Source organism: Bidens hawaiensis, unplaced genomic scaffold (assembly GCF_021521415.1).
Source record: "Bidens hawaiensis isolate Kalapana, Puna unplaced genomic scaffold, B.hawaiensis_p1.1 tig00021137_1, whole genome shotgun sequence".
Lineage (NCBI taxonomy): Eukaryota > Viridiplantae > Streptophyta > Magnoliopsida > Asterales > Asteraceae > Bidens > Bidens hawaiensis.
This window is the reverse complement of record NW_027493268.1, coordinates 12,759-27,538: the sequence shown is the minus strand read 5'-3', so window position 1 is coordinate 27,538 and position 14,780 is coordinate 12,759. Positions and strand designations below refer to the sequence as shown.

General features: G+C 43.8%; 1 protein-coding gene and 1 pseudogene across 1 annotated transcript; one reads left to right on the top strand and one right to left on the bottom strand.

Annotated features, from left to right (window-relative positions):
* The first annotated feature begins 154 nt into the window (after positions 1-154).
* LOC143562771 (protein AE7-like) lies at positions 155-1,870 on the top strand. The gene is made up of 5 exons (XM_077050486.1): positions 155-327; positions 431-524; positions 1,305-1,404; positions 1,508-1,553; positions 1,641-1,870. Exons 1-5 carry the CDS (start codon positions 180-182, stop codon positions 1,739-1,741), a joined length of 489 nt encoding a protein of 162 aa, XP_076906601.1. The 5' UTR covers positions 155-179; the 3' UTR covers positions 1,742-1,870.
* Positions 1,871-2,563: 693 nt separating this feature from the next.
* LOC143562781 (26S proteasome non-ATPase regulatory subunit 13 homolog A pseudogene) lies at positions 2,564-4,026 on the bottom strand (annotated as a pseudogene).
* Between the last annotated feature and the right edge of the window lie 10,754 nt (positions 4,027-14,780).

Sequence of the window (14,780 nt, the reverse complement as noted above, 5' to 3'; positions counted from 1 at the left end):
TACAACAACACAACACATAATAATAATAATAGGGTTTTGCAAATTCAATTAAATTCTGCGATTTCATCAACAGGTTCGTTCTCCATCTCTGATTCTCTATATATTTTTATATAAAAAAACCAAAACCCTAAAAACCCAAATAATTGTTCAACTGCAGAAGGCAAGAAATTGATTACAAAATGGCCCCTGCCTTAATCAACGCAAACCCTGTTGTGTATGAAAAGAAGGAACGCCCGGCTCGAACCCGACCCGGTGATGCGGGTTTTAATGAATATGAATCTGAACTTATTGACCAGTTGGAAATATTTGATATCCTTTTTAACTTAATTGCTTTACTTTTACAAATATTTGTAAATTTTATATGCGTGATTTGATATGTAATATGCTTGTGTTGTGATATCCTTAGTAAGAATCTTACACCATATTAGAGATATTAAAGATCCCGAGCATCCTTATTCTCTCGAAGAGCTTAAAGTCATCACGGAAGACGCCATTGATGTTGACGACAACCGAAGTTATGTTCGGTGAGTTATTTTCTTTCCCGTCCCCCTTCAACAAAGCGTAGGCTAAATTTTGAAGGTTTACTATATCAATTTAATTCGTAAGCTAAGCCTGCGTGTTATTGGGTAGGATAATATAGCCTACGAGTTACACATGTTGATCCCTGATTGGTTCTAATGTGAGTTCGTTAGTACTTTTTATGTTTTTAGTTAGGGGTGTTGTTCGGGTCCACTTATTCGGGTTTTATGTTATAGGAATCCTACCTGTTTACTCACCAAAATTAGATTTGGGTTAATCGGTTTCGGGTTTATTTTAGTAGGGTTAATCGGTATTCCGGTTTCTAAGTACAAGTTGGAATGCATACTTTAAAACAAAACATATGGGAGGAAAACTAGACTTTTCTATTGATTATGTATTTAATCTATAATTGACTTTTTTTTTATGTAAATTCGTCCATTTCGGTTAATCAAGTTGACCTAGTTAAACTTTTTTTAACCCAATTACTGAACCGAATACTACCTTTGGGTTCCGGGTACCATCTTAATCGGGATTCGGGTTTGGGTTAATTATGGTCGGGTTTAGGATAATAACGCCACCCCTACTTTCAGTGCAAAAAGTGCCGGCTAAGGCTTAGCCAACTTGTCTGACGTGGCGTGCTCTGATTGGGCAAAAAAGGGAACATGTAGAAAGATGTAGGCTAAATTTGGGCTGTCTTTTTTTTTTAAACCTGATCAACTATGTCTATTTTGGTAATTTTCCTGAGGAAGTAAAAAGAAACATAATTATTTTCTTGTTACTTTCAGTGTGACTTTCACTCCAACGGTTGAGCATTGTAGCATGGCGACCATTATTGGTCTTTGTTTGCGCGTTAAACTTATGCGCAGCCTGCCTTCACGTTTCAAGGTTTGCTACAATTACTTTTACATATTGTTAAGGTGCCGTTTTTGCATGTAGATTTGATCATGTTGAAATCTTTTTTGAACTTTTAGTGCTTCTATATGTTTAGGTTGACATAAGGGTGGCTCCTGGGACTCATGCAACTGAAGATGCAGGTCTATGATAACCTCAGTTTTGTCAGTTAGAATTGCTTTAAAGATTTGGATGAGGATGTTAACTTTCATTTTCTTTTTGGTATGCAGTGAACAAACAGTTGAATGATAAAGAACGTGTCGCTGCCGCTTTGGAGAACCCTAATCTCGTCGATATGGTTGATGAATGTTTAACCCCATCTTATGAATGAATGTTGCATTGCATTTCAATATAAGAACCAATCACTCATTTGAGTATTTGTACACTTGCAGTTTTCTTCTAGCAACAGTTTGTTTTTCATATCTTCGTAATTGTTTGTATACTTGTTGACAATTATTTGGAGAAATGTATTATTATTATTATTATTATTCTTTTTGTTTTTGATCTTGAGGAATTCGGTTAATCATCACCATTGTTTCTTTTCTTGTTAACACATGAATCATATACCACATACCTTAAAACATGGATATTCAAGCTTCATTTTCTATTTATTTTTCATTAAACAGCAGAGTCTACGTTAAATACTTTAATATACATAAAAGGAAGTTACAAAGAGTTGACCCAAATCAAGTCAACGTTAGTCTCCTAATCTCTTTTCAAAGCTATATCTCTTTGGGCTTTAAAGAGATTGTTACATAGATAGAAACAAGAACTTAAGTTGCAACCAAATCAGGTGTTTCCACTTCCACAGATACCAAAGCAGTGCGCACTTTCCCCACCCAACTATCGAGCCGATCATGCAACGACTTGATTTGAGAAATTCCCAAAACTCTCGGTTGCACCCATGAAACATAAACGGGTCCATCAACTTGATCTATTATCCCTTCAATCAGATGAACCTACAATAACATCAAATTATTCACAAGTATGAGAACTTAAGTACACAGTAAGCTTTGAAAATAACAGTTAAGAACTTACAGTTAAACTCTTCATGAGAAGATATTCAACACCTTCAACTGAAAGTTTTGTTCTCTCTGCAATGATTCGCAGTGGGATAGTTCTGTCTTCTGATGGTCGACTGCAAGCAAACGATTTATAAGAAATGATAATTTTTTCTACTTCTATAAAGTTTGTAACTGCATACCAGCTTAAATGAATCTGATAAAGATGCAACTGAAACGTATGCTAAATAAAGAAGAGCACTTTTATAGAATTCAGCAAACTCTTGACGGGATTTATGATACTGAGATGACACCTAATAATAATTAGCCTACACTGACGGATCAATGTCGGTCATGCTATCAAGTGCACTCTTCCCATCTTCAAGAAGCTTCTTGCACTCCTTTTGATCTCCTGTCTCAAGGTTATACATGGCTATCTGCATCTTAATGTAGAGAACCGGTTCCTCTATACGGCTCTCTTTCACCCCATCAAGATAACCGATGGCAGCTACTTTCTCTGAGTATTGGCGAGAGACTATAACAGCAAAGTGTGCCAGCTTAAGAAGGTTGATCTTAGTCTCGAAGTCGGTTATGAAATATTAAATACAGAATTATTCTACCAATTTATGATAATATAAAAACTGCTATTGTGATTAGGGCTGCCCAAAGTCCAAACTGCTTGACAATCGCTTGAAAGTGCTTGAAAATTTTTTTGTTCGATTTCGGCCTGGTTTGTAATCGAGCCGATTGACTCGGTTAGGTTTGCAAACGAGCCAAGCACGGGCAAGAGTCCGTGCAGTTCGGTTCAGTTGGCTCAAATTATTTTTTTAATTTATTTACATTCACACGCACATATATATAAATATACAGATTCTTAAACCCTTACAAATTTCCCTCTCTCCGTCACTTTCATAGTTTTGTTTAGTTTTCAGGCTACTAGAAGTTTGTTTTCAGGTACATTATATCCGACTTCAAACTTGTTTCTTATAGAAAACGGCAAGCTACCAATTTGCTTTCGGGTACATTAAATTCAACTTCAAACTTGTTTCTTATAGAAATTTTTCGAATACTTTTATAATTATACATCTATATATATGGTTGTTTATTGGATTACATCGAAACAGAAGGCAAGCGGGCAACAAGCTGCGCCGCTACTCCTTTTTGAATCGCAAAACCCAATCTTTTAAAAACTATATTTGCTGATCTTGGAGTCATAACATTACTATGCATGACCCGCTGAACACTTTTTACATTGAAATTTTCTTAACGAGCCGAACAAGACTCGGAAAATCGTTGTTGGATTTTGGCTCAGTTTGTGAATGAGCAATCCCTTGCTCACTCGGGTGATGAACAGCACTAATTGTGACTAAGCATTGATCATGAATAAACAATGATATGAAATTGAAGCCTAGACTTGTTAATAGCATTAAAAAAAAAATGAATAAGCATATGATTGGTTGGGGGAGAATTAGACATGAAAAACGGCAAACTGTTGGAGCTTCAGTGTGAGTTGATGCCATAGCTTCCGTTGGTACAAATCGGCAAGCGTATTGTACCAATCGGAATGCTCAGGATGAGTGGTACTAAGAGAATCAAGGCACTCAAGAGCCGCCATCTCTCCGACTGACGATGAAGTCATGAAACCTTGGTGATGTTTTCTTTCCTTTAGTTTTGCCCAAAGAAACCAACAAACTAACGGCCAACGGGGTGTTTAAAATAACCGAAAAAAAAATCGTAAACCGAACTGTAACTGTAACAAAAAAAACCAATACAAATTGTGAATTCGGTTTTCGGATCGGATATTAACTGAATCCAAATTCCCAATTCGGTTCTTTGATCGGTTTTCGGATATCGAAAATTTTGAATTTCAGTTATTCAGATAAACCGATCAGGTAATGTGGGTTTTTTTTTCTGTAACTCTATAAGTTTTATGTTATCCCCAAGCCCAGCCCAACCCACCGAGTTTCCATTTCAAAACCATAACCCTAAAGTGCAAATAAACGGACGGCACATCCAATCTCTAAAATACCAAAATTCGAACCCTAAAGGTTTGCTAAATGTTTTTTTAATTTTTATTGTCAAACTTGGTTTATTTATATGGGTTAGGTTCAAATAAGAAGTTTGATTTTCCTAAGAAGACTAGGAATGAGGGTATTTTAGTCTAACACTTTAATCTCAAAACCCACTTACTTTAATCTCAAAACCCACTTAAATTAATTTCAAAAACCCACTTACATAAAACCCAATTAAATCTTCACTCATCTCTTACAACCACCACCACTCCACCGTCCACCGCCACCACCTCGCCGAAAAGTCCGAAAAACACACAATGGAAAACACTATGAAAAACACAATGGAAAAATACACTATGAAAAAAAACACAATGATAAAAACACAATTGTATGACACAATGTAAAAAACACAATGGAAAAAACACAATGAAAAAAAAACACAATGAAAAATACTATTGTATAACACAATTTTGTAAAACACAATTCGGTAAAATACAATTTGTAAAAAACACACTAATTTTTTTTTAATTTTTATAATACAATATGGTACTCATATAAAAGATAAAAAGACATTCGTTATTATGGTGAATTTGTTTTTCAATAAAAAGATCGTAAAAAAAAGTTATGGGCGTTTAAAAATGATGGGGGAATTTTGCATGTGTTTTGCATGTGTAGAGAGAAAGTCAACAAATGTGTTATTCCTTTTATACCCTTCCCCTTATATTCACACTTGATTTCCCCCTAAACTAATCTCAACCATCCATGTTTAAAATCAATGGCCAAGATTACTTCTTATCCTTCTTACAAAAAGTATACTTCCTATTATAACCTAACCCTATATTATATTTACAAGTTCAAGTCTAATCATCTATTTATTTGTTCTTGTTTATTTTTTGTAGTGTAGGGATGAGGCTTCGATCGAGTGAAGTGAAAGATTTGGAAGTTTCATTGTTTTGTTCTTTTGCATTTTGTGTTTTAAGACTAGTGATGTGTTTAAGACTTATGCATGTTGCATTGTGTTTTGTTTTTTGGTAATTAACTTTTGCACATGATATAATATACGAATTCAGGTTTTTTGGTTGAATTCAGTTCGGTTAGCTAATTTTGAATTCGGATCGGTCCGTTTTTCAGATCTAGGAAAAAAATTTCAAATTCGAACAAACATATCCAAACAACCACAATTGCCGATATCCGATCCGATGAACACCCTTACACCCAACCCTGACCAGTATGCTGTTTGAAACGGGCTCACCTGGCGTCAGGTTAGCGGGCGTTTCTTGAACCCCCCCCCCCCATGGAAGCGCATTTTTGTGCTTGATAGGGATTGAACCCCCGCCCATGGGTAAAACCAAGGTGTCTCAGACCAGCCGGGCTGACCCTCATTGATGACCCGAATATTGATTTATGTTTCATTCTTTGTTTTATATGTTTATTATAATAAACCTATACAATTTTTAGGTTTTAAGATGATAGTATACATTGTTTATACAAAATTAATATATTTATATCTATATATAGATATAGGGGAATTTGGACATTCTAAAAAGGCCAAGACCTTAAAAAGTGCGGGAAGGATTAGAAACGTGTGTGGTGCAAATTTATACGGTGACATTTTTGTAATTATTTAGAAGTTTCAAGTCCATGCAGGGGTACAAGGTAGTTGGGGTTTCTGTATAAAAACAAAAGCCCAAAGAGTAAATTGAAATTTGTGTCCCTGTCAGAAGAGGTAGGTCCCAGCAGAGCCCAGTTGGACCCGCAAGACTCACCTTGAAGAGGGACGTCTGCGCAGAAACCAACTGGATCCGCAGGACCAACCATGCTCAGAGACGTGACGTCCTTACGCGCAGTACGCAAGCTGTTCCCGCAGGAAATGCCTCCCAATGGTGAAGGACTCTGCCTGTTCCCGCAGCTGCGGATACAAGCCATCAGGGAAGGCCACCCGCGCAGCAAGGCTACACGCACAAGACACTTAGCTCTCAATCACTCAGTGTCACCTGAAGAAATGAGCAAAGCCGGGGTCAATCCCGCACAAGGGCGGGAGGGGGAATACTCCCGCCCAAATAAGCCAGTCCGTACGATACGGGAAGATCTTCTGTACTGTACCTGACGAGGTATGGGCAAAAGATCTGACTAAAGATACGACAGCTTATTGACAACAGTATGGCGAGCAGCATGCTCCTGTACTGTATGTCACTATTAGCCGCTGCCTACTCACCAACTCATGTCATACCACGTGCATAGCCGGCAGTTGGTGGAAAAGGAATAGTACACAGCAGGCCTGGTCACTATCAGCCGCTGCCTACCCACCAACTACCAGCAGGGCACGTGCGTAGGCCACTGTTGGTGGAACAGGAATACTATTCAGCAGGCCACACCTCCTTGGAAACCTACCTTCGGTTATAAATACCACAAATGGTATGACCATCATATCTTATCACATTATCATCATATTATACCTGATATCTGCTCTAGCAATCTCTTAATATACATTTATATTTAAAGAGCAATCTAGTCTGATTCTCACGCCGGAGGGTGGTCACAAGGAGGAACCCCCCCTTCTCAGTGACAAGCTCACGGTGTCTGTTTTGCAGGTTATCAGAAGAACCATCTTTACCGGGTCTAACCCCTCGTGGGAAACATCTATTTAACCCCCAGGTTACCCGTAATCTCCCCGGGGTCCGGCTAGTGTTTCTTCATTGGCGCCATCCGTGCATAAAGCTAGAACATTTCTTTTCAGTTTTTTCAAACTTCTGGAAAGATGGTTAAAGAAACTCCGGTAACCACAACCCCAACTACTGGGGGGAATACCGGCTACACAGTCTTTACAAACACTACCCCGGTTACCCAAGCCGGGGCAAGTGAAGTAAATTTTACGAACACTACCCCAGTTACCCAAGCTGGGGCAAGTGCAGTAAACAATCGCTCACTAGGATTCACCGATACCCAGTTAGAGAAACGAACAAGACTCCCCCGCCAAACACTCGATGAAGTTAAGGCATGGGCAGAGGCACGTCAGAAGGAATTCCAAGCTGAGTTGGACGAACGCTTGCGTTCCGTCCAACAGGCTGACGAATTCGAAGAATACTTTGACGATGACTCGGAGGAATCCAACACCGACGCGAACCCTCGCCATAGGGCAAAAGGGAAGCGTAAGGAAACGGACTCCCAACCGAGAAGGCATTTTGGAGAAGCCTTCAAACCAAAAAACACAGGTGGAAGTCCACGTGACTTCTCCAAAACATTCAGACCAAACGTTGCAAATGCGGGAACGTCCAAATTTGCAAGGGACATTGCGGAAGCAATTGCCCCAAAAAGTGCCAAACAAATGTCCAGCATAGGCACATATGATGGTATATCTGATCCAGACGATCATTTGAACAGGTTCATAGCGGGGGCAACCGTCAGTAGTTGGACGGAACCTACGTGGTGTTACATGTTTCAAATGACGCTTGTTGGGGCTGCTAGAGCGTGGTTCGATCGTCTACCGGTCAACCACATCTACGACTGGGCAGACTTCCAACAGAAGTTTAGCCAACACTTCAGCCAGCAAAGAAAGTATACCGAGGAGCAATGGACAATCCTCAAATGCATTCGAGAGGAAGATGAATCTTTACTAGACTTCATCACTCGCTTCAACTCGAAGAAGCTAAGTCTGGGTAACATTAGCGAAGATCTTGTTCGCGCTGCTTTTATTCAGGGCGCGAACGACCCAGAGCTCATCCGCACCTTAACGGGTAAAGATGGCATGCCATCCACATGGGATGCCATCATGACAGCAGCTAAACGCTTTGCGGAAACGGAGAAGCAACTGGGTAGAGATCTCCCACAGAGCACAAACCTCTACACCCAGAAAACAAGAGAAGACAACGTCCTTACCGCCCGATTAAACAAAAAGCGGAAGCTAGGCATTTGGCAGTCAAGGGTAAACTTTGACACCTCATCCGGCTTGCAACATCGGTTAGGCGGAAGGGATAACGTACGGTCGAACCAGAACTCCAGATGGACGCCACTCACCAAAAGCGTCACCGAGATATTCGCCACTGAGGAGCTCCCATGGCCAAAGCCTCCAATAATCCGGCATCGTCACAATGCTGATCGGAGCAAATACTGTGACTTTCACAGGACAAAAGGCCACAACACTGAAGAATGCATAGACGTAAAGGACATGGTCGAAGCATTTGTCAGAGATGGGAGGCTCGCGCACCTCGTGGCGCAATGAACGCTGAGCAGGCTGATCCGTGTAGAACCCCAGCTGGGGAAAACACGAATAAAATTTCCAGCTTCAATGTGGAGACTACATGCTGCGTAAAGAACGAGATCACGAACCAGGTGCATATCGGCTCGATGGCACTCCCATCCCAACAGCATGGAAGGGAGCTCAATTACACAGTTTGCATGTAGATCAATTCCAAATTTGTAAAGGAAAGGCCCAGAGCCACTTCTAATGGAAATGATTCTCCTTAGAACATCGACGCTGATGATTTTACATTTATACTTTATGAACTATCAACACTGATGCCGGTTTTCACCGCATACATAAGTGAAAGTCGTTGCATGGGGAAGGCGGCAAAACCCGCTTAAACCCAAAAAACGGCAAACCTTCACGCAGGTCAGTTGAAGGGGAAAAGTTCAGTCATCCCACTAAATGAAAGTGCCGGTCTATCCGCATGAATCATGATAGAGGAAACTGAACACTAACCTATTAACAACCGCGCGTCGAACGGTTAATTTATTCAACACGGATATGCCGGTTTTCACCGCATAATTACGTGGAATGTCGTTGCGTGGGGAAGGCGGCAAAACCCGCATAAACCCAAAAAACGGCAAACCTTCACGCAGGTCAGTTGAAGGGGAGAAGTTCAGTCATCCTACTAAATGAAAGTGCCGGTCTATCCGCATGAATCATGAGAGGAAACTGAACACTAACCTATTAACAACCGCGCGTCGAACGGTTACTCAAAACAGAGAATTTCTAACAAAAGGATGAGGAAAACCTACACGCAGGTCAGATATAGGTAAAGTTTAGCCATCCTAAGTGCAAGTGACGGTCCTACCCGCACAATCACGAAAGAGGAAGCAAAACTTCAACCTATTATCTACCACGTTCAAAGGTTAACTTATCCTAAACACTTAGAAATTTCAAAAAATATGAGGAAAACCTCCACGCAGGTCAGATGTAGGTAAAGTTTAGCCATCCTACAAAGTGCAAGTGACGGTCATACCCGCACAATCACGAAAGAGGAAGCAAAACTTCAACCCATTATCTACCACGTTCAAAGGTTAACTTATTCTACACTTGGAAAATTGCTAATTTAAACTAAAGTATGCAAGTCATATAACGTTTATAAAGCAAGGAATCCAGAGAAAATAGCGGTCTTACCCGCACAAAGATTTATATTTCACAATGATTCATTACAAGAATGGCCGGGTAACTACCCGCCTACAAGAAAATAAATCTATACAAGCTAAATCTATCCTAGCAGTGGGAAGGGATCTTCAGGATCAGGCTTCAGGGCCACTTCCACTTGGACCAACACCATCAGTAGAGCGTGGCAGTTCAAGGAAAGCTTTAAGGATAGCTAGCCCATCATCAGCAGCAGCAACTTGGTTCACCTTCTCCACCACCGGATGCGGGAAGGCGGCATACTGGTTCACTGCTTGGTCGTAAACAGCTTCAGTATCAACATTGTACAAAGGGAAGTTGGAAGGCGGGATGCCTTTATCAACGAACCCTAGACCAAGCAGGAAGCCGGCCTTTTCTCCATCCTCGTGAGAAGCGTTGAGGGCTGCGCTCATAGCATTTCGTCATAAGACGTCTCAGAGAAGACCCGATGCACAACCTACAAGAAAATATACAAGTATCAGAACCTTTTCTATTTACAAAGAAAAGCGTAAAGACATGAAAAGCATACCTGAGACAACGCTTCTCGAAGAAGCCATTCCTTGGCAACCAGAGCTTCTTGGAGGGCAGCTTGAGCTTCGTTACGGGCGCGTTCGGCTTCACTCTTGTTGAGGTTGGCAAGCAACACTTCTTTAGCCGCAGCCTCTTCGACGCCCTTTAGCTTCCGCTCAGTATGGTCAAGCACCCCCCTCTGGTCCAAGATCTCCTGGAGCTTTTTGGCGTCTTTCATCGCCAAGGCATCATGAGCCTGCTGGAGAGCCTCTAATTTGGCTTTAAGCTCTTCATTCTCCACGCGTAGAGGCTCAGCAACAGCTTCAGCCTTGGTGGCCCTCTCGGTTGCGTTCCTTGCAGTTTCCTTAGCCAGCCGAAGCTGTTCATTAACAGCTTGGGCAGCCTTGGAACGGGCCTCGAGCCGGGCCTGAACTTCAACCTCGAGGGCCTTGAAGGCCTTCTCCTTCTCCGCAGCCACTGCGGTAAGTCTTTGGTTCTCCTCCCGGACAGCCCGCGCCTGAGCTACTTCCTGAAGGCGAGCTGCTTTTAACTTGTCGTTTTCACGACAAAGCAGCTCGACGCGCGGCTGCATCCGGGCCAGGAGAACCCGAAGCTCATTGGTTAGCCTACCCTCCTGGTAGCTAGCCATGGCTTCCTCCAACGCACCACTAGGAGCAGCGTGACGAGCCCACTCCACGCACTCCACAGGGGTGCGAAAGGTTGTTCCTCGGCGAATGTTCCATCGTGGAACATACACTTCATTGGAATCCGACACTGCAAAAAACATAAAGCAGTTAGGAAAAGATGATAAAAAAATATATATATAAAATGGGCCAAAGGAACCCTACGCACCTGTAGGGTCAATAACAGGCCGATAGCCGCCAAACCCATCACCTGAACCCAACGGAAATCCATCCAAGAGGTCAGGCAGATGGGAAGGAGGCAGAGGTTGGCGATAAGCCCCATGCATACCTGAAGGTTCGGCCGTCGTTGCCGATGACGGAGGCATGGTAGAAGCCGCCGCGGTTGCCGCCGCGGAATTCGCAGCAAAAGTAACGCCGGCTCGGTGAAAGATGCGGTAAAAATAGCACTCACCCGGCGGTGATGTCATCACAGCTGGAACAGTCGGCTCAAAGGAGTGAGCAACTGAACCAGCGGAAGCAGGCGCAGGCGCCTGGGTCGTCGCCTCAGGTAGGCTGACCAAGCCTACCGTCATGGGCGGAGTACTCTGCGCTCCACCCTGGAATGCGTCAACATCCACGCCTGCACAAAGAAGATAAGCATTAATGATGGAAAACTATGAAGTTAAAGATAAAAGAAGTTTGTACTTACGGGTTTTCTTGAGCCTGAAAGTACGGACGGGCGGGGATGAACCCGATGGAGCCGGCCTCTTCGCGCCGGTTACCGTTGTCATCCTTGGCTCTCCGGAGGTGACAATCGTCGCAGCCTCCGGAGCGGCGGTCTTATCACCACCGGGATTCCCCGCCACCTCTTCGCTCTCGGTCTCCGAATCAGACCGAGGCGCCGGATCGGCAGTGGAGGCCACCTTCTCCTTTCCCTTCACGCCGGCAGCCTTCTTCTTCCGCACCAACGGAGGACCATCTGCGGATTCCTCATCAGAACATACGATTAAAGGAATTCCAGCAGAGGTTTCAACATTGAGGGGTCGAGGGTCGAATAGCGCCTTACCTGGCCGCCTGGCGCTAAGGATCTCGTGGCCTAGCGGATAGACCTCCACGAACCGATCCGCCGTTTGTTCTAGGATGGGCAACTCGTTCTCGTCTAGAGCGCGAGTACCCATCCGAGCGGGACCGTCAGCCTCCCGCGGGTACATGAGCGACTGCAAGTCGTTCCCCTCTGAAATAAACAGGAAAAAAGTTAGAAGAAATCCTAAATCAACAAAAAGAAACAAAGCATACCGTAAGGAACAGAGTTCGAACAGTATTCAAGGACGATTGGGATCTTTTGCGCATCCGCATCCTTCCACACCCGGCTCATCCCCAGCATCACCATCCCGGATTCCGCAAACCGGTAAACCGGAGATTGGACTCGGGATATCTTCGAAAACCATTCAGCCTCCTCGTAGTTGGAGGCGTGAAGGCTGGGAAGTGGTTGCCCGTTCTTGAATTTCATGGCAAGGGGGATGGCGCGAGCGGAGATGTAGAAGAACTCCCGCTTCCACGAGCGAAGACTGCGCTCGGTTGCGCAAATCTTCAAACCCTTAATCCGGGTTATCAACGTATACCACCCCTGGATGCACCTCCAAGTATAGAAGGTCATCAGGCGGTCAACATAGGGCTCAATGCCCAGAATCCGGCACACCCACTCGAAGTGCCGAATCTTGGCAATCGCCATCGGATGCACCTCGGTCAGGTGCACACCGTGCCTCTCAAGGACACGATAAACAAACTTTGTCAATGGGAACCTAAGATTCCCATAGACAAAGAATGCAGCATAAACCCCGATCTTGCCTCTGGGGGCGTCGTACACCGTCTGATGGGGTTCAGGAAACTCAGGCTCGAGAGACTCGAGCATGAACTTCCTGACGACGTACCGATACAGATCGACGGGCAGAGCACACTGGCACTCGCCAGCAGTACTCTTGTTATCGGCTGTAGACTCGAGATCACGTGAAGACATCTTGCAGAAAGAAGAAAACGATTTCAAGGGAATGCTCGACTGAAAAGATGAGTATTCGCCGGAAATCGTTTTGAAGATGAAGAGAAGAGTGAAAGTGTGAATTACAAAGAACCCTCTCCCCCTTTATATACTAATCGCAATTAATGCGATGAATTTAATGCGGAAGAGAGAGAAATTGAAGGTGCAATGAAACTATGACACGTGGCAAAAAGCAAGCTGGCAACAGCTGTTGACAGGACGCGTACCATTAATTTCGCGGCCACGCGCCCGAAAAATCGCGCCCACGAGCCTGAAAAAGCGTCTGGAAAGACCATGTACTGTCACGTCACCATAACTTCCTGCACGTCCTGACACAGTCAGAAGAAACCGTCGCACGACGTTTCAGAGGTTTGGACTGTTCTTATCCTTTCACCAACTCTTCGAATTTCAAAAAAATTCAAAAAGATTCAAAAGTAAGCGGGAAAATACCCCTTACCTTGGCAACCAAGTAACCGTAAGACGGATGCGGGTACAGTGTTAAGGCAAAACCCTTCACATACCTAGCACCCGCAGGGAATTGAAGCCAAGAATACCTTGGCAACCAAGTAACCGTAAGACGGATGCGGGTACAGTGTTAAGGCAAAACCCTTCACATACCTAGCACCCGCAGGGAATTGAAGCCAAGAATACCTTGTCAACCAAGTAACCGTAAGACGGATGCGGGTACAGTGTTAAGGCAAAACCCTTCACATACCTAGCACCCGCAGGGAATTGAAGCCAAGAATACCTTGGCAACCAAGTAACCGTAAGACGGATGCGGGTACAGTGTTAAGGCAAAACCCTTCACATACCTAGCAGCCGCAAGGAATTGAAGCCAAGAATACCTTGTCAACCAAGTAACCATAAGACGGATGCTGGTACAGTGTTAAGGCAAAACCCTTCACATACCTAGCACCCGCAGGGAATTGAAGCCAAGAATACCTCGGCAACCAAGTAACCATAAGACGGGTGCGGGTACAGTGTTAAGGCAAAACCCTTCACATACCTAGCACCCGCAGGAAATTGACGCCAGGAATACCTTGGAAGTAAAGTAACCGTAAGACAAGCGCAGGTACAGTGTTAAGGCAAAACCCTTCACATACCTAGCGCTCCGCAGGGAATTGAAACCAAGAATGATCTTCTGGGCAATGCTTGCGGAAACGGAAATAACATCCCCGCATAGCGGGAACGTCGAGAACTACATTGTTTGAAGCTCCAGGATGGAATTGTTGGTTTTAACATAATTGATCACTATGTTCAAAACTACCAAAACCTCATGGAGAATCCACACAAGTGGGACTCAACGCTCCTGACTTGCGAGGAGGTTACAGACCTACCTGCATCATACCCAAAGATCAAGCAGGAAAGTCGGGAATTTCTGCAAGTGACAAGGACTTCCGCGGGAAGAATCCCCATGGAAAACCTTAAAAAACCCTTTTCAAAACCCTTTGCTTAAGTCCAAAAGTTCACCTCACTTTATTAAACACTCATGAGAAGAACATTGGACTGGGGGGACTTGAAGAGGTAGGTCACAGCAGAGCCCAGTTGGACCCGCAAGACTCACCTTGAAGAGGGACGTCTGCGCAGAAACCAACTGGATCCGCAGGACCAACCATGCTCAGAGACGTGACGTCCTTACGCGCAGTACGCAAGCTGTTCCCGCAGGAAATGCCTCCCAATGGTGAAGGACTCTGCCTGTTCCCGCAGCTGCGGATACAAGCCATCAGGGAAGGCCACCCGCGCAGCAAGGCTACACGCACAAGGCACTTAGCTCTCAATCACTCAGTGTCACCTGAAGGAATGAGC